At 41.0% G+C, this 20,086-nt stretch overlaps 1 protein-coding gene across 1 annotated transcript in view; it reads right to left on the bottom strand.

Annotated features, from left to right (window-relative positions):
• LOC112223089 (glutamate receptor ionotropic, kainate 3) overlaps nucleotides 1-20,086 on the bottom strand; it is a 115,100-nt gene that overhangs the window by 41,275 nt on the left and 53,739 nt on the right. The window contains exons 2-5 of the mRNA XM_024386045.2: nucleotides 7,950-8,123; nucleotides 7,289-7,546; nucleotides 6,809-6,990; nucleotides 1,170-1,223 (exon numbers count right to left, since the gene is read on the bottom strand). Coding sequence (XP_024241813.1) covers nucleotides 1,170-1,223; nucleotides 6,809-6,990; nucleotides 7,289-7,546; nucleotides 7,950-8,123 — 668 coding nt within the window. The remainder of the gene's footprint in view (nucleotides 1-1,169; nucleotides 1,224-6,808; nucleotides 6,991-7,288; nucleotides 7,547-7,949; nucleotides 8,124-20,086) is intronic.

Raw genomic sequence — 20,086 nt, 5'->3', positions numbered from 1 at the left:
AGGCCTACACAAATGACGACGCATGGCAGAACAATGCCAAGATGACACGCGACGTCCATGGCCCTGTATGCCATATTGCATTATCACAACAGACTGGCCAAGTCCATCATGCTAGGCTCTGTCTAGCCCCCATCCTCCAGATCCCCAGTATGAGTGCGTGTTTGCGAGCGCGTGAGAGAGATAGAGACAGATCGCACGCGAGAGAGAAATAAAGAGTTCTGTCCAATAGGAACACATACAGCACCACCTGCACCATCACCATGGGGACCACTGTATTAATCCTGCCCTGTCCTTTTGTCACCAGACAGAAAGATTAAATCTGTGCTGTCCAGCCTTGTACTCTGCTGGGAGCAGTGAACAGACTGAGCACAGGACACAATAACACACCCGAGGGAGGTCGTCGCCTCCTAGAAATGTGTTTCTGTTTTGTGAGTTAGTGTTTCTGACGTCCTCCAAATTCAATATGGCAGTAGGGGATATTCAAGGTGGAACTGTGAATAGTTTGTTGATGAAAGGACACAGAATGTGCATATACAGTATAACCCTTGAACAAAGTGTCCTGAGCCAAAGTCTTACTCAAATTGTGGTGTGACTCCCAAAAAACTGTAAATGGAAAACACCTGTGGTTATTCTGAACAAAATGACATGTGGCTAAAAGGGGCCATTAGACTACAGCACTCGAAAGGGTGGAAAGGACAAGGCTGCACTCCCTGAAAACTGTTTGCGCAAATTCTACAATCAAAACACTGATGTGGTAGTGTTCATTCAATATGTCTCACAATGGGGGATAACGTCCAAAATAATCTGACATATTACACAATAGGCCTAATCAGTAATCTACCTTCCCTCAAGATTTATTGTAGGTTATCTGCATGAATATGTTTCCTCTATCAAACTCTCAAGCAACATTCTCCATCATCTACTTCAAATCTGTTGCCTTTGTGCGACCTTTTCAAAGACTTCTGTTGCCTTTAAGAGCGAGAGAAGTGTTTACAGGTGGCAAATTATTGAAGACTCCATTACGCTGCCAGTTAGTCAAACCAAATTGGTATTGTGGACCGGATCCAAACCCCCATCGGCAATTAAGCAGCATTCATCAAAAAAAATCTAATGGCGGGGAGATGGGGAAAAATGTGACTCAATTTGCATTAGCAAGCAATGTAAATTACCAGAGTGGTGAAGATGTAGTGGTAGTACTCTGTCATCATTCCCATCGTCTGGGCCTGTAGGGGGAGGGGAGGGGGGGGGGGTGTTGGAGAGACAAGACAATGAAGAAGGTCACTGTGTCACGCTGGGGTAATTTGCAATCAATATCCACAGTCAAAACAAACAATGGCAAACAAACGGCGAACACCATTGAAGCTGTTAAGGAGCAATGGGAGAAAAGCCACAGGTCTTAATGAGTGTATTGACCATCGCTGTGTGTCCCCTCTGTTTTTGTTGAAATTATGGCGGAAATGTGACCCTTGGGTAATAAAGTAAAAGCAAGTTGTGATTCCACGCTGCCTGAGGGCTTTTTCGACACCATGCATTTAAAGGGTTTGCAATTGCTCTGATCACGGGACTCCCTCCCTGGAGAAAGGAGGCCTTCAATCAAGGAAGTGAGCAGTAATCTGTTCCTCCTATTGCACCATCCCCCCCATCACGACCACCACTTATTTCACTCAATCTACATTCAAATGTTCTACAGTCCCATGGCTGCAGTATTTCCTGTTTAATTGTTGTGAAGAATACCCAAGGTAATGCAAATAAGTTGCTGTGCTTTTTGGAAGTGGAAGTCTCTTCTCCATTTAACGCACCTACTGACTACAAATACAATTTATGACACTATCAATACTACAAGATGTTAGAAGGGAAAAAGGATCTCGATTATTGTTGGATGAATGCCAGCCTATGGAAAGTATAGCGCCCAAATTAAATTTTCATTAAATGGCTGGGAGTATAAAGAGTGTATGATTTTTTAAAATATATATATATATAACCTGCACTTTCAAAGTCACATTAAGATGTGTGTGTTTTGGGTCCCTCGCCTGACTCTACTACATCCTCATCAACCTCATTTCATTGGCCTCCATCTGTCCCTCTCTCCCCTGGTGGCCAAACCACTTAAAGAAAAGTGACAAAAAGTGCTTCTCGGATGGAACCGTCGCTAAAGGGTCGTCGCTTTTTAAGAGGCACCTGGGATATAGCTCTGGGACAGGTCCAGACAGAAGGTCTGGTCCTGCCATGTTTTCCATGTATTTTCTCTACACCTGGAGGGTGGATATGAACTGACGAGGGGAGGTTGCGTTTAGGTGAGAACACCAGACAGGCTGCAGAGTGCAGACAGACAGGTATAAAGCAGGGCATTGTGGGGAGGCCAGGGACTATCAGCAAACTCCATAATAAAGTTCAAACGTAGTGTTATACATCTCTATTTTTAAAGAGGGTTTATAAATACAAGATACATTTGACATAAGGCTAGCTTTTTCAAGCAGAAATTTGCTTCCTGCAACACTAACACTAACAAGTTCTGGGACACTGTAAAGTCCATGGAGAATAAGAACACCTCCTCCCAGCTGCCCACTGCACTGAAGATAGGAAACACTGTCACCACTGATAAATCCACCATAATTGAGAATTTCAATAAGCATTTTTCTACGGCTGGCCATTCTTTCCACCTGGCTACTCCTACCCCGGTCAACAGCACTGCACCCCCAACAGCAACTCGCCCAAGCCTTCCCCATTTCTCCTTCTCCCAAATCCATTCAGCTGATGTTCTGAAAAATCTGGACCCCTACAAATCAGCCGGGCTAGACAATCCGGACCCTTTCTTTCTAAAATTATCTGCCGAAATTGTTGCCACCCCTATTACTAGCCTGTTCAACCTCTCTTTCGTGTCGTCTGAGATTCCCAAAGATTGGAAAGCAGCTGCGGTCATCCCCCTCTTCAAAGGGGGGGACACTCTTGACCCAAACTGCTACAGACCTATATCTATCCTACCGTGCCTTTCTAAGGTCTTCGAAAGCCAAGTCAACAAACAGATTACCGACCATTTCGAATCTCACCATACCTTCTCTGCTATGCAATCTGGTTTCAGAGCTGGTCATGGGTGCACCTCAGCCACGCTCAAGGTCCTAAACGATATCTTAACCGCCATCGATAAGAAACATTACTGTGCAGCCGTATTCATTGATCTGGCCAAGGCTTTCGACTCTGTCAATCACCACATCCTCATCGGCAGACTCGACAGCCTTGGTTTCTCAAATGATTGCCTCGCCTGGTTCACCAACTACTTCTCTGATAGAGTTCAGTGTGTCAAATCGGAGGGTCTGCTGTCCGGACCTCTGGCAGTCTCTATGGGGGTGCCACAGGGTTCAATTCTTGGACCGACTCTCTTCTCTGTATACATCAATGAGGTCGCTCTTGCTGCTGGTGAGTCTCTGATCCACCTCTACGCAGACGACACCATTCTGTATACTTCCGGCCCTTCTTTGGACACTGTGTTAACAACCCTCCAGGCAAGCTTCAATGCCATACAACTCTCCTTCCGTGGCCTCCAATTGCTCTTAAATACAAGTCAAACTAAATGCATGCTCTTCAACCGATCGCTACCTGCACCTACCCGCCTGTCCAACATCACTACTCTGGACGGCTCTGACTTAGAATACGTGGACAACTACAAATACTTAGGTGTCTGGTTAGACTGTAAACTCTCCTTCCAGACCCATATCAAACATCTCCAATCCAAAGTTAAATCTAGAATTGGCTTCCTATTTTGCAACAAAGCATCCTTCACTCATGCTGCCAAACATACCCTTGTAAAACTGACCATCCTACCAATCCTCGACTTTGGCGATGTCATTTACAAAATAGCCTCCAATACCCTACTCAACAAATTGGATGCAGTCTATCACAGTGCAATCCGTTTTGTCACCAAAGCCCCATATACTACCCACCATTGCGACCTGTACGCTCTCGTTGGCTGGCCCTCGCTTCATACTCGTCGCCAAACCCACTGGCTCCATGTCATCTAAAAGACCCTGCTAGGTAAAGTCCCCCCTTATCTCAGCTCGCTGGTCACCATAGCATCTCCCACCTGTAGCACACGCTCCAGCAGGTATATCTCTCTAGTCACCCCCAAAACCAATTCTTTCTTTGGCCTCCTCTCCTTCCAGTTCTCTGCTGCCAATGACTGGAACGAACTACAAAAATCTCTGAAACTGGAAACACTTATCTCCCTCACTAGCCTTAAGCACCAACTGTCAGAGCAGCTCACAGATTACTGCACCTGTACATAGCCCACCTATAATTTAGCCCAAACAACTACCTCTTTCCCAACTGTATTTAATTTTAATTTATTTTTATTTCTACTTTGCACATTCTTCCATTGCAAAACTACCATTCCAGTGTTTTACTTGCTATATTGTATTTACTTTGCCACCATGGCCTTTTTTGCCTTTACCTCCCTTCTCACCTCATTTGCTCACATTGTATATAGACTTGTTTATACTGTATTATTGACTGTATGTTTGTTTTACTCCATGTGTAACTCTGTGTCGTTGTATCTGTCGAACTGCTTTGCTTTATCTTGGCCAGGTCGCAATTGTAAATGAGAACTTGTTCTCAACTTGCCTACCTGGTTAAATAAAGGTAAAATAAATAAATAAATAAATAAGCCTCCATTACCCTAACTAGAGTTGCTGAACATCTCTTCGTCCTCAGAAGAGTCATGACGTATAAGGCCAGCAATCTTTTGAATTTCAAAACATCAAAATTAAACTGAACTACTCATGTTAAAATGCATTTGGATTACATTCTGTATCCTCACCACATACTGTAAGCGATACATCTGTGATGGTTTATATTTTGCAGTTTATTGGTCTGATCTGTAACAGCAGCAATTTATCAGAAACCACAGTATGTGCTTCAATAACAATATTAAAATCAATAAAGAGTGTTCCTGCTGTGTGAGTCAGAACATCAAATAACAGCATTTCATATGTAGTGTAAAAGACAATAAATATCAAGGCAACCAAAATAAGCACACACAAATAATATTGGCTTTGATAAACAGATATACATAACTCAGTTTTGACACTGTTGCAATAACGTTTTCCAAAAAGCTTCAGAATGGCTCAAAGCAGAACGATTTTTTTGTAAGACAACTTTATAATAATACAAGCCCAATTCCAGAATGTACAGTTGTCGTCGGAAATGTACATACACTTAGGTTGGAGTCATTAAAACTAGTTTTTTAACCACACATTTCTTGTTAACAAACTATAGTTTTGGCAAGTTTGTCATTTTTACAACAATTGTTTGAAGACTTATAATTCACTGTATCACAATTCCAATGGGTCAGAGTTTTACATCCACTAAGTTGACTGTGCCTTTAAACAGCTTGGAAAATTACAGAAAATTATGTCATGGCTTTAGAAGCTTCTGATAGGCTAATTGACATCATTTGAGTCAATTGGAGGTTTACCTGTGGATGTATTTCAAGGCCTACCTTCAAACTCAGTGCCTCTTTGCTTGACATCATGGGAAAATCTAAATAAATCAGCCAAAACTGTAGACCTACACAAGTCTAGTTCATCCTTGGGAGCAATTTCCAAACGCCAGAAGGTACCATGTTCATCTGTACAAACAATAGTACGCAAGTATAAACATCATGGGACCACGCAGCTGTCATACCGCTCAGGAAGGAGACACGTTCTGTCTCCTAGAGATGAAGCACTTTGGTGCGAAAAGTGCAAATCAATCCCAGAACAACAGCAAAGGATCTTGTGCAGATGCTGGAGGAAAAAGGTACAAAAATATCTATATCCACAGTAAAACGAGTCCGATATCGACATAAACTGAAAGGCCGCTCAGCAAGGTAGAAGCCACTGCTCCAAACCCGCCATAAAAAAGCCAGACTACGGTTTGCAACTTCACATGGGGGCAAAGATCATACTTTTTGGAGAAACGTCCACTGGTCTGATGAAACAGAAATAGAACTGTTTGGCCATAATGACCATCGTAATGTATGGAGGAAAAAGGGGGAGGCTTGCAAGTCAAAGAACACCATCCCAACCGTGAAGCACGGGGGTGGCAGCATCATGTTGTGGGGGTGCTTTTTGTGCACTTCACAAAATAGATGGCATCATGAGAATTATGTGGATATATTGAAGCAACATCTCAAGACATCAGTCAGGAAGCTTGGTTGCAAATGGGTCTTCCAAATGGACAAGCATGGACCCCAAGCATACTTCCAAAGTTGTGGAAAATGGCTTAAGGACAACAAAGTCAAGGTATTGGACTGGCCATCACAAAGCCCTGGCCTCAATCCCATAGGAAATTTGTGGGCAGAACTGAAAAAGCGTGTGCACGCAAGGAGGCCTACAAACCTGACTCAGTTACACCAGCTCTGTCAGGAGGAATTCACCAAACTTATTGTGGGAAGCTTGTGGAAGCCTACCCGAAACGTTTGACCCAAGTTAAACAATTTAAAGGCAATGCTACCAAATTCTAATTGACTGTATGTAAACTTCTGACCCACTGGGAATGTGATGAAAGAAATAAAAGCTTAAGTAAATCATTCTCTCTGCTATTATTCTGCCATTTCACATTTTTTAAATAAAGTGGTGATCCTAACTGACCTAAAACAGGGAATGTTTACTAGGATTAAAAGTCAGGAATTGTGAAACTGAGTTTTAATGTATTTGGCTAAGGTATGTAAACTTCCGACTTCAACTATATGTCAATGCAGAATATGAATTTGATATTGTCTATAGCTTCGATCAGTTAAATTGTCAGCTTTGAACAGTGCCAGTGAGGCTCTCACCTGTTTAAGGATCTGTGCAGCCATTTCGTGGCTGCAGTCGAAGATAATGCGAAACTCCCGTCCTCTCTTCATCTCCTTGAGGAGAGGCCTGGTGTCCTCTCCGTCAAGAGGGAGCTGGCGAATCTTTAGCCTGATGTTATACCTGGAGGGGGCCATTATCAGTTCCTGTAGTCTAATAAGACCTTTAGGAAACAAACATCAGAAAGCTAACAGCCACGCACAACATCATTCAACTGTCAACACACACATATCAAAAACATTTAACAAAATGAATATTTTGCTTCTTGTGAAGTGTAATTTAGTAGTTTGGTGGATGTTACACATGTAACATTTCCCAGACAAAATTATCACAATTCAAAAGTATATACTGTAGAGTATTACAAACGCTAGGCAACTTTGTATCGCTATGATTGGACTTAAGCTCAGATCAGCTTACCCCCCCCCTCCCCCCCCAATCCCAATGGTTAGAAAACATCATACCTGTACTGTCATCGTATACGACCGTGGCTGTTTTCCACTTGAGGAACTGCACCAAATCTAAGATGCCGTAACTGAGAGAAGAGTAATCGGGGTACAGGTTGGCGTAAAATGTGTCCCTGTTGTCCATAGGGTGATGTTTCCATCGCACCTGGATGTGTGGCACTTCCAACGCATTGCAGATGGACTGGACGGCGTTTGAGGACGAGCTATGTGACGGCCCAAATATTGCCACTACACCTAAAGACAGTTGGTCACAGGCTAGAATGGCAAGAACAGAGGGAGAATTAACTCTCGGAAAGACACCATATCACGACGTTCAACAAGTGAGCAGAATAATGTATTTAGTGAATTATCAAAAATCTATATGGATAATGGTTTTGTCACCACAAAGAAAAATTGTTGTAGACTTATACGTCTACTAGAATAAATCCTGGTTTCAGAGTGCAGTTAATGAAATAACATCAAACAAAAAAACACTATTAAATCTATAACAGCCAAGTACTATGAGTTAGACTAATGAAACCACTTGCCAGAAATACTTGCAATAAACCTTTAGGTTGGTTTGTTATGGTCTGCTGTCATCCAATGGCCTTGCTTCCATCCTTTCCACTGCGTGGCCATTGGCCACAATCCCTGGGCAAACAAAGTGCATGTCACTCACCTTTTCTCGACGCTTCAAAACTGTCGTAGATATTAATCCTCTGTATGTCGTACGTTAACGTCGTGTTGGGCAATAAAGTCCTGTTTCTGTTGATGTTGTTCACTGCAAATTTAAAGGCAAGCTCCTCTGGGCTGACGAGCGGCACCGGTCCCTCTGTTTGCTCAAAAATCCCCCCTGAGAAAAAGGAGACAGTCACATTAGCTCAAGGCCAACTGGTCTGGAACACAGTTGTCTGAAACTACTGCCAAAATTCTTAAGGGGTTTTGCACTAAACACTGGCAGTGGACTAGATTGTGTACATTAGAGCCGGCATTAGATTTGCTCTGTAAACAGAGAGAAAGCCCCACTCCATTTCAGGGAACGCTGTGAATACCAACAGCAGCTTTGAAGTCTGCTGCAGTAATGGGAGAGAGTGAGGAGAGTGGAAAGGAGACTGGCTCCATCAGAAAATGGCTCCATCAGAACAGAAGCTCAGTTTCTTCTCTTCTCCATTGGTTCACTTTAAGTTCACATTAAAACACAGGTGGATCAGATAACTTGGAGTAGGTACTAGACTACTCAGGTATAATAGAAAATATTGAATTAAATTACTATTACTATCACTAAATTGAGCTTGTTATATTTAGGGACCTTGGTATTATATAAATGCCATATTGTATCAGTTAGATATGAGGAGCATAACAAGTTTTCATGTACACCTAAATACGATCAGCTTTTGGAGGAAAAAGGGGGGGGGGGCTTGCAAGCCAAAGAACACCATCCCAACCGTGAAGCATGGGGTGGGGGTGCTTTGCTGTATTCGGGACTGGTGCACTTCACAACATAGATGGCATCATGAGGTGGATATATTGAAGCAACATCTCAAGACATCAGTCAGAAAGTTAAAGCTTGGTCGCAAATGCGTCTTCCAAATGGACAATGATCCAAACATACTTCCAAAGTTGTGGCAAAATGGCTTAAGGACAACAAAGTCAAGGTATTGGAGTGGCCCTGACCTCAATCCTATAGGAGATTTGTGGGCAGAACTGAAAAAGTGTGTGTGAGCAAGGAGGCCTAGAAACCTGACTCAATTACACCAGCTCTGTCAGGAGGAATGGGCCACAATTCACCCAACTTATTGTGGGAAGCTTGTGGTAGGCTACCCAAAAGGTTTGACCCAAGTTAAACAATTTAAAGGCAATGAATGCTACCAAATACTAATTGAGTGTATGTAAACTTCTGACCGACTGGCAACGAGATGAAAGAAATCATTCGCTCTGCTATTATTCTGACATTTCACATTCTTAAAATAGTGGTGATCCAAACTGACCTAAGACAAGCAGTTTTTACTCGGATTAAATGTCAGGAATTGTGAATAACTGAGTTTAAATGTATTTGGCTAAGGTGTATGTAAACCTCTGACTTCAACTGTAGACATGACAGTATCAGAGAGATTTGCTTCATGCTTAGCAGCACTGACAAGAGGCAAGAACTGGATGCACAATTCAAACACAAATGTCAATTGTACAATACAAGTCCATTTTAGTCTTAAGTGGAATATAACAACAATGTTATTATGTTTTCCCTCACCACAACAGGTGTCAGAATGATACATAAACCACATCAACAGTGTTACAGTGTTTTGCCTTTGAAGTAAAAGTGGACACATATCTAGAATGGACCTGTGTGTGTGTCACGTTCCTGACAGGAGGAGGAGACCAAGGCGTCGCGTGATAAGAATACATTCTTTATTTACACGAAGAACACTAAACAAAACGACCATGACGCTATAAGATACGCGTGCTGACAGGCACACAAACATTAACTCACAAAAACGAAAGTGGGAAATGGCAACCTAAATAGGATCCCCAATCAGAGACAACAATAAACAGCTATCTCTGATAGGGAACCAACTTAGGCCACCATAGACCTACATATACCTAGACAAACCAAAACCCCATAGATATACAAAAAAAAAACCTAGACAAGACAAAAACACACATACCACCCTCGTCACATCCTGACCTAACCAGAATAATAAAGAAAACAAAGATAACTAAGGTCAGGGCGTGACACTGTGTTTGCTGTTATTGATGCAGTGGTGTGGTGTGAAATGTTTTTTTTAGGATCTGACCTTGTGTTTGTTTTACTGAATTTTATAGTATTGTACACATAAGCCTCACGAAGGCAGTCAGGACACGTACTATAGGCTTATATTACGTCAAACCTTTTTTTTATAAGGTCATAGTTTAGGCTTGTGCTTTTTCTCACAGCTGTTCATTTATTTTATTTCGAGTGAACTATTGTAGCTTTTAAATGCAGCTGATTTACCTACATTTGCACGAGAGACAAATGATTAACTTAGGGACCTGCAATTAGGTGCCAGGCTACAACCCAAGAGATGAATTAAGGTCCTTTGTGAGGCAGACTAAGAACAGTAAGTAAACATGTTAATCTGAGGATCACAAGAACAAATCCCAAATCTAAAGTTGCATCTCAGTTTGTGTTTACCCTCAGTCATAAATTGCATTACATTGCCTAACCGGGAGTGCTCATTTTCTGTGTAACTATCGTTCAATAATAATATACCCCTTTGTTTATTAGTGTGGATATTGTGGTATCAAAACTGAGCTGCTTATTCCTCATTATTTGATGTGTCTGGAAATTCCTAACCCATTAAAGCCTAGGCATTGTGCTTCTGGCAGGATTGTGAAAAAGAATGATGCAAATTTCCCCGGATTTCTTCCCAAGGAGCAGGTCTCCCTGTTTATTAAATTTGTTAAAGTGCTTCTGAGCAATGCACATTTTATCCTCTTAAAAGTCAAATTAGTATATACTCCAGCAATTACTTAATGTAGTAATCACATCCCCTTCGAATCAAAGGGGGTTTCACAGTCATAAATAGTGTATGGTGCCCATATGAGGACAGCCTCAAAGTTATGTGACTCTGAGGCTGTCCTAATATGGACATTGTAGTAGCGTAATGGGCTTGGCTTCTTCCGTTTCCATTGCAAATACAGTATTCATACCCCTTAACTTTTTCCAATTTGTTTTGTTACCGCCTGAATTTAAAATGGATTAAATGAAGATTTTGTGTCACTGGTTTACACGCAATACCCCATTATGTCCAAGTGGAATATTGTTTTTCAAAATGTTTACAACTTAATTACAAATTCAACGCTGAATTGTCTTGAGTCAATAAGTATTCAACCCTTCTATTATAGCCGAAATAAGTTCAGAAGTAAAAGTGTGCTTAACAATATGTTGCATGGACTCACTCTGTGTGCAATAATGATGTTTAACATGATTCCTAAATTACTACCCCATCTCTGTACCACACACATACAAGTCCCTCGGTTGAACAGTGAATTGCAAGCACATATTCAACCACAAAGACCAGGGCACCTATTGGTAGATGGGGTAAAAAAAAAAAGACATTGAATATCCCTTTGAGCATGATAAAGTTATTAATTACACTTTGGATGGTGTATCAATAGACACAGTCACTACAAAGATACAGGTGCCTGTCCTAACTCAGTTGCCAGAGAGGAAGGAAACCGCTCAGGGATTTCACCAATGGTGATTTTAAAAGAGTTTTAGAGTTGAATGGCTGTGATAGGAGGTAACTGAAGATGGATAAACTACATTGTATTTACTCAGCATGGTGGTGGCTGCATCATGTTATGGGCAAGGACTATGGATTTTTTTATAATGAAAAGAAACGGAATAGAGCTAAGCATAGGCCAAATCCTAGAGCAAAACTTGGTTCAGTCTGCTTTTCAACAGACAAATTCATACTTTTCAGCAGGACAATTACATAAAAGGCCAAATATACACGGGAGTTGCTTACCAAGAATGTTCCTGAGTGGCCTAGTTATAGTTTTAACTTAAATCAGCCTGAAAATGTATTGCAAGACTTGAAAATGGCTTTCTAGCAATGATCAGCAACTAACTTGACAGAGCTTGAATTGTTTTTTTAAGAATAATGGGCAATATTGTACAATACAGGTGTGGTCTTAGAGACTTACCCAGAAAGACAGCTGTAATCACTGACATTAATTCTAACATGAATTGACCCAGGGTGTTGAAAACTTCTCTAATTAAGATATATTAGTGGTTCATTTTCCAATAATACATATTTTTTTATCCCACTTTGTATCGCAACAACATGTGGGAAACATCAAGGGGTGTGAATACTTTCTGAAGGCACTGTAGCAGCAGAGGTCTGTGATTCCGTTGACCACTTGCAATGGCTTGTTGGGGGGTATCAGTCGGCCACAGGTGCTGATTCTGTCTCCAGGCAAAACACTGAAGTATTGAAGGGAAGGTGTATCGATCGGAGCCAAGTTTTTGGAGCTTTATTTTGATACATGCACACTCATGTTTAAGTTTCGAGATATTCTCTAATTGGTGTTTTTCAATGAAAAATTATCATTATGGCCAAACAGTTCTATTTTTGATCATCAGACCAGAGGACGTTTCTCCAAAAAAGTACGATCTTTGTCCCTATGTGCAGTTGCAAACCGTAGTCTGGCTTTTTTATGACGGGTTTGGAGCAGTGGCTTCTTCCTTGCTGAGAGGCCTTTCAGGTTATATCAATATAGGACTTGTTTTACTGTGGATATAGATACTTTTGTACCCGTTTCCTCCAGCATCTTCCCAAGCTCCTTTGCTGTTGTTCTGGGATTGATTTGCACTTTTCGCACCAAAGTACTTAATCTCTAGGAGACAGAACGCTTCTCCTTCCTGAGCGGTATGACAGCTGTGTGGTCCCATGGTGTTTATACTTGCGTACTATTGTTTGTACAGATGAACGTGGTACCTTCAGGCATTTGGAAATTGCTCCCAAGGATGAAATAGACTTGTGGAGGTCTAAATTTTTTTCTGAGGTCTTGGCTGATTTATTTAGATTTTCCCATGATGTCAAGCAAAGAGACACTGAGTTTGAAGGTAGGCCTTGAAATACATCCACAGGTACACCACCCATTGACTCAAATTAAGTCAATTAGCCTATCAGAAGCCTCTAAAGCATGACATAATTTTCTGAAAATTTCCAAGCTATTTAAAGGCACAGTCAAGTTAGTGGATGTAAACTTCTGACCCACTAGAATTGTGATACAGTGAATTATAAGTGAAATAATCTGTCTGTAAACAATTGTTGGAAAAATTACTTCTGTCATGCACAAAGTAACCGACTTGCCAACACTATAGTTTGTTAACAAGAAATGTGTGGAGTGGTTGAAAAATGTCGTCTGACTTCAGCTGTAAGTCTGTGTCATTCTGGGAAAGTTCAATTTATTCCCTAGTTTTCCCAAAATGCTGGATCTGGGACTCTCAGAATCAGGAAGGAATTAGGAATTAAATGGACATCGGAATCTATGTCCATTTAACCAGGATTTCCCAGAATTTATTGACATTTCCCAGAATGTATTGACCCTAGTCCTAAGGATTCCATTTGAGTATGTCTGATTTTTACCAAATCACAATGAATAATAGATGGGAACATTCAGATGAATTCTCATCTTAATTCTCTGTGTATCACATAAATAACACGTCTGTGGTCTTAAATATGTTTGTTGTTACGGTAGATCTAATTAGTAGTTTGGCTAGAGCAAAAAATCAGCTAGGAGTAAAATTGGGAGAAGAAATAGCAGGTCCACATTGTACTGGTTTCTTTATAAACCCTCCTTCCAATATAGCCTACCACACATTGTGCTTGTTCACATTCACCATACTGCCAGACAGAACCATGCCAAGGCCTAAACAATGACACAATATCATTTTGCTCTTGGATAAAGGTATGCTCGCCCACTGAATTTCTGACTGGAGCTCCTTTGTACTTTTTTTTCTCTGGTAGGATTTCCCAATCTGTCTGTGAAAAGCTTCCCTGCTCCCTGGATCTGTGAAAGCACTTAGCGATACAATGAGAGAAAAGAGGCAAGCAAACAATGACCATCACAAAGCACCTGTAAAACACTGTAGGTTTGGAAAATAGAACACATTTGAGCTGTAATATGTTCCTCTTTAATGACATGTAACACATTTGGTGGCAGTGATGGGATCTGAGGGGGAAAAAAGTGCAACTCAAGTGCTGTTTAGAAAGATGAAAGACTTTGAGACTTCAGAAAGCTTACATTTTATAAAACATACCCACAAATGCACATTGCACATTTGATTTTCATATCCAAATGAGAGTTAATTTTTAAATTGATTGCACAGTCGCTATTCTGTTTTTGTCAACTGCACCCATTCATCATCCAAATGCAAGCACTCGATCTCACTCAGTAATGTTTGAATGGTTTAATGATGCATTAACTACCCCTCAGAACCACTAATACCCTAACAAACAAATGTTCCTGCTCACATCTATCCATCTGTTGGAATTAGAGTTGTTCTACATTTGTATAGTAATCTGCACAAGTTGTCAATGTAACGGACCTTATATCAAACTCTTGGTTTCTATTTAAAGACCAAGTTAACCCACTGAGCCAAAGTCTATGTATTAGCTCTGGGATCTATATAACACAATACTTCAGATCAAAAAAAAAGAAAAAAGATTACTCAGCACACAACTTCAATTCCCCGAACCACCTCCACAAAATGTGGAAATGCATATCATTGGTTAGTCTTAAAACAATTACTTGACCATATGATACCAGTTGACTAGACTATGGTTGAGGGCCACAGACACAGTTCTGATTGGCTAGGTTGGGTCATTACATTACTCTTATTGAAGTGGAAGACTGTCATGAAATGGATACTGAAAGGCGTAGGTCTTTGGATTGGAATGACCATAAAAGGACAGATTTTCACTCATGAGATGAAATCTTGTTTAACTTCTCACTGTCTTCACTGTCTATACCCTGATTCTGCAAGGGCACTCAAATGAATGCTTTGTAATGAGGGACAGTTTTACAAAGCATCTTATATCATCGTATAAATTTAATTTAGCCCCATATAATCTTTAAGTCCATAATGAGAAAAGGGGTTTTAATTCAGTTAGACTGCCTTTTTTTGACACAGTCTATATTGAATATACATCTAACTCTATCAAAGCTGAGAGACATCCATATTTATTTGATTAAAAAAAATTAAATAGGTTGTCATATACACCGGATAGGTGCAGTGAATTGTGTTGCTTTACTGGGTCAGCCATAGTAGTATGGCGCAGGGTTAAGTGCCTCGCTCAAGGGCACATCGACAGATTTTTCACAATGTCGGCTCGGGTATTCGAAACAACAACCTTTAAGTTACTGGCCTAACACTCTAACCAATAGTAATACTCTTGCAACCTTATAATGTTGTGATATCTCCTTCGTCACAGGCCTGTCAGGTAACAACACATTTGTGAAATCTAATTTTATGCTCAAGTGGTTCTGCTTCTGCAATTTATCGCAGCTATCGCTTTCTCCCTCTTCTCCTTCTGTTCTCCTCCTCTCTCGCCACCCTCTCTCACTTTCTCCCTCCCTCTATTTCCCAGCTTAGCGTGGCTGTGTTTTGATCTCATTATCGTACTCAAACATCCACACCGGATAATCTGTCAAGGGCAGGAGCCTGCACTCGGCTTCGCATAGGGTACCTCAGTCCGAATTATGAGGATAAGGGGCGTGCTCTCAGTAGGAACCGGACTGAAGTCATTTTGAAAGAGAGCAGCCCAGAGTAGTCAAAAACCTGATTTTACTGTGTTTTATATATATTTCCACACTATGAGGTTGGAATAATATTGTGAAAATTATGAGTGTATGGATCATCAACTAGATTCAGCCACGGGCCGACTTTTTCTGGAGCGGATGGTCGGGGGGCCGTGGTCGGGGAGCCGGAACATAATTACAAATAATTCATAGACTGCAAAACTGTGTTTTATATATATTTCCACACTATGTGGTTGGAATAACACTGTGAAATTGTGAAAATTATGAGTGCATGGATCATCAACTAGATTCAGCCACAGGCCAACTTTTTCTGGAGCAGATGGTCGGGGGGCCGTGGTCGGGGGGCCGGAACATAATAACAAATAATTAATAGACTGCAATTTGACCGCAAGAAGCCCAAATAGATGTTTGACTAAAACATAATAATTTCAAACCTTGCTTACATTTGTATACACTTGGAACTGATTTTCTTTTTACTGTCCTTTATGTCCAACATGCTCAGAAAACAACCTGCCACCTGGGGAACCCTGTTTTAGTGTAAGAGCAGTTTGAAAAGACTGCCTGAAATTTCAGCTTGTCCTGGTGGGATGGAGTTTTGGCCTGCCTGGTGAGATTACAATGTGGTAAATTAGTTAATAGACCAATAGAAAGAGGGATCAAAATCTTTCTGCAAATAACAGCAAATGTTCTGTTTTCCCCTCCCCACTCAGAACACAGCTTTTTTGAAAGATAACACAAAGAACTGCAAATGTGTTTCTAATGCTCTCCACTCTCTGGATGACCGAGTTTTGAAGTCTGCGGAATGCCTGGTGGAAGCAGAGTATGATAGCTAAGGAGATGGATCAATTCTGGCGTTTGATTACAAATATGCAGAGGGTGTCGAAAAAAGAATACACAGAAAAAACACACACTAAAATTCTCCGGTAGAATGTCCTGCTTTAATTTCGTCACATTGAAAACAGCATACTATAATGAATACAGTTAAGACGTTGTCAGCTATATGATATGGTCATTATTTGAAATTTGCTTTTCGCTGCCTGGTTCGCCTGATTGACATATACTAAATTCACTTTTGAACAGATGGGTTTATTGGTGTTAAAATACACCAGTTATGCTATTTTGGACGACCAGGCTGCTGATGTCATGCAGCTTGTTGTTTTTGTGTTTACACTTTTTCATAACGACATCGACAAGTTTGATGTAGGATGACAATACAATGTTCATGATGTCACTGCGACAACTGTCTACAGACATGTCGATAGATGTAGTATAAACCAGCTTAAGTCTTGAAATCTTTGGTTGTTTAGCACATGGCCTCAGATAGGTAGGGCTAAGGCTTAATAGGGTGTGAACGATGCTGAGTGGGTGTAGACAAAGTAGAGCTCTCCAGTAGTTGTACCAAAACATTCAAGGGCCATTTTCTCAAAAGTGGGGTTACAAGTTTATCAATTTACAAAGCAGTATTACTTTCCCATTGTTTCTCAACTGTAGTGTATGATATATCATGTTCTAGCTCTGAGTCTCTACTTTTATCCAATGTAAAAACTCCATTTCAAATTTTGCTACACAAGTCTGAATTGAGCCGGTCGGTCACATATGTCTGAGGTCAGAGCTTCATAACTTAGGGAGCGGTAGAAATGTACATAATTGTTACCCAGGGGAAAATGGGGGAGGGTCATGCTTTTTCAATTTCAGTCAGAAGGAGGCTTTTTTTTTTTCTTTAGTCCAGGGGAGGTAATTTGCAATTGATTAAATGTCATATTGCTCAGGGTTTGAGAATTAGTTGCTTATTATAGTACAGTCGTGGCCAAAAGTTTTGAGAATGACACAAATATAAATTTTCACAAACTCTGCTGCCTCAGTTTCTTTAGATATTTTTTGACAGATGTTACTATGGAATACTGAAGTATAATTACAAGCATTTCATAAGTGTCAAAGGCTTTTATTGACAAGTACATTAAGTTGATGCAAAGAGTCAATATTTGCAGTGTGAACCTTCTTTTTCAAAACCTCTGCAATCCGAACTAGCATTCTGTCAATTAACTTCTGGGCCACATCCTGACTGATGGCAGCCCATTATTGCATAATCAATGCTTGGAGTTTGTCAGAATTTGTGGGTTTTTGTTTGTCCACCCGCCTCTTGAGGATTGACCACAAGTTCTCAATGGGATTAAGGTCTGGGGAGATTCCTGGCCATGGACCCAAAATATCGATGTTTTGTTCCCCGAGCCACTTAGTTATCCCTTTTGCCTTATGGCAAGGTGCTCCATCATGCTGGAAAAGGCATTGTTCGTCACCAAACTGTTCCTGGATGGTTGGGAGAAGTTGCTCTCGGAGGACGTGTTGGTACCATTCTTTATTCATGGCTGTGTTCTTAGGCAAAATTGTGAGTGAGCCCACTCCCTTGGCTGAGAAGCAACCCCACACAGGAATGGTCTCAGGATGCTTTACTGTTGGCATGACACAGGACTGATGGTAGTGCTCACCTAGTCTTCTCTGGACAAGCTTTTTCCGGATGCCCCAAACAATCGGAAAAGGGATTCATCAGAGAAAATTACTTTACCCCAGTCCTCAGCAGTCCAATCCCTGTACCTTTTGCAGAATATCAGTCTGTCCCTGATGTTTCTCCTGGAGAGAAGTGGCTTCTTTGCTGCCCTTCATGACACCAAGCCATCCTCCAAAAGTATTTGCCTCACTGTGCGTGCAGATGCACTCACACCTGCCTGCTGCCATTCCTGAGCAAGCTCTGTACTGGTGGTGCCCCGATCCCGCAGCTGAATCAACTTTAGGAGACGGTCCTGGCACAGGCTGGACTTTCTTGGACGCCCTGAAGCCTTCTTCACAACAATTGAACCGCTCTCCTTGATGATCCGATAAATGGTTCATTTAGGTGCAATCTTACTGGCAGCAATATCCTTGCCTGTGAAGCCCTTTTTGTGCAAAGCAATGATGACAGCACGCGTTTCCTTGCAGGTAAGCATGGTTGACAGAGGAAGAACAATGATTCCAAGCACCACCCTCATTTTGAAGCTTCCAGTCTGTTATTCGAACTCAATCAGCATGACAGAGTGATCTCCAGCCTTGTCCTCATCAACACTCACACCTGTGTTAACGAGAGAATTACTGACATGATGTCAGCTGGTCCTTTTGTGGCAGGGCTTAAATGCAGTGGACATGTTTTTTGGGGATTCAGTTAATTTGCAATTCATCTGATCAGTCTTCGTATATGCAAATTGCCATCATACAAACTGAGGCAGCAGACTGTGAAAATTAATATTTGTGTCATTCTCAAAACTTTTGGCCACGACTGTATCTTGATGTGTGCCCAATGATGCCACTCATCCCTGATTTTCTGCTGGCCGCACAATATCAAGTGCACCTAGTCTGGTCTCAGTAAAATGATCCAAAGCCTATACTATAGGCTATAGGCCTAGGCTTTATGAAGAGCATGCTCAGAGAAGCGCAGGGCAAAGTTCTATTTTAAGAAAAGGTACTTCCTTACAGAATTTTTGCGTGGCTGGGATGGTGTATATAAAACTAGGCTACACTGCATTACACAGTCATCCTGGCCTGCACTGCTCTTGCTGATGTAAACCTTTTGTGCTGCCTAAGGTGGCACCTCAGGAGGCGAGTCAAAGGCTTCTTCCGAAAAAACTTTTTTATTTATTAAAACAAATGTAATATCTATGAGTGCGGACTAGACCTACTGATGTCCTGTTCAATTTGCGAGGGAGAGGGCGAAGATGAGAAGGAGGACCAGAGGTAAACTTGCTACTGCTATAATTGATTTTAATGAAACAATATGTTTCGTTGTCCAAAATTAAGCTATTAATCAGAGTTATAAACCTCACAATTAGCCATATTCGAGTAACTATGAAGCAGCAGCTGTGGAGATGGACAGCGCATGGGTGCTGAAAGTAGGCAAATTTGAGAAGGCTTAATTCATTGAAAGAGTTAGCATTTTAAGTTGGCTTTAGGCTACCAACAACAAGAGGGCTTTGTGTTGGAGCATATTTCTTCCAATTAAAAAAATTAATGGTAGGCCTACCTGTTTAACAGATTCAATTATAGTCTACTATCCATACATTTTGTCAGCCAGTTTCTTCAGTCACCAAGCAGTCTTTAAATATCTCAGTGTCAGTGAAGAGCCTGGTGTGTTAAGACCAAATAGGGCCATCTTATGTATTTCACCCCCAAATCTATCATCAAGGCAAATGGTGGCTACTTTGAAGAATATAAAATATAAAATACATGTTGATTTGTTTAACACTATTTTGGTTACTGCATGATTCCCACTGTGTTATTTCATGGTTTTGTGGTCTTCACTATTATTCTACAAAAATGAATGAGTAGGTGTTCTAAAACTTTTGACCGGTAGAGTATATATTATTTATATATTTATATTTATCAGAATTTTACATACACTTAGGTTGGAGTCATTAAAATTTGTTTTTCAACCACTCCACAAATTTCTTGCTAACAAACTATAGTTATGGCAAGTCGGTT

This window comes from Oncorhynchus tshawytscha, linkage group LG23, assembly GCF_018296145.1.
Source record: "Oncorhynchus tshawytscha isolate Ot180627B linkage group LG23, Otsh_v2.0, whole genome shotgun sequence".
Classification (NCBI taxonomy): domain Eukaryota; kingdom Metazoa; phylum Chordata; class Actinopteri; order Salmoniformes; family Salmonidae; genus Oncorhynchus; species Oncorhynchus tshawytscha.
The sequence above is the reverse complement of the archived record's forward strand: the minus strand, read 5'-3'. Positions and strand labels throughout refer to the sequence as shown.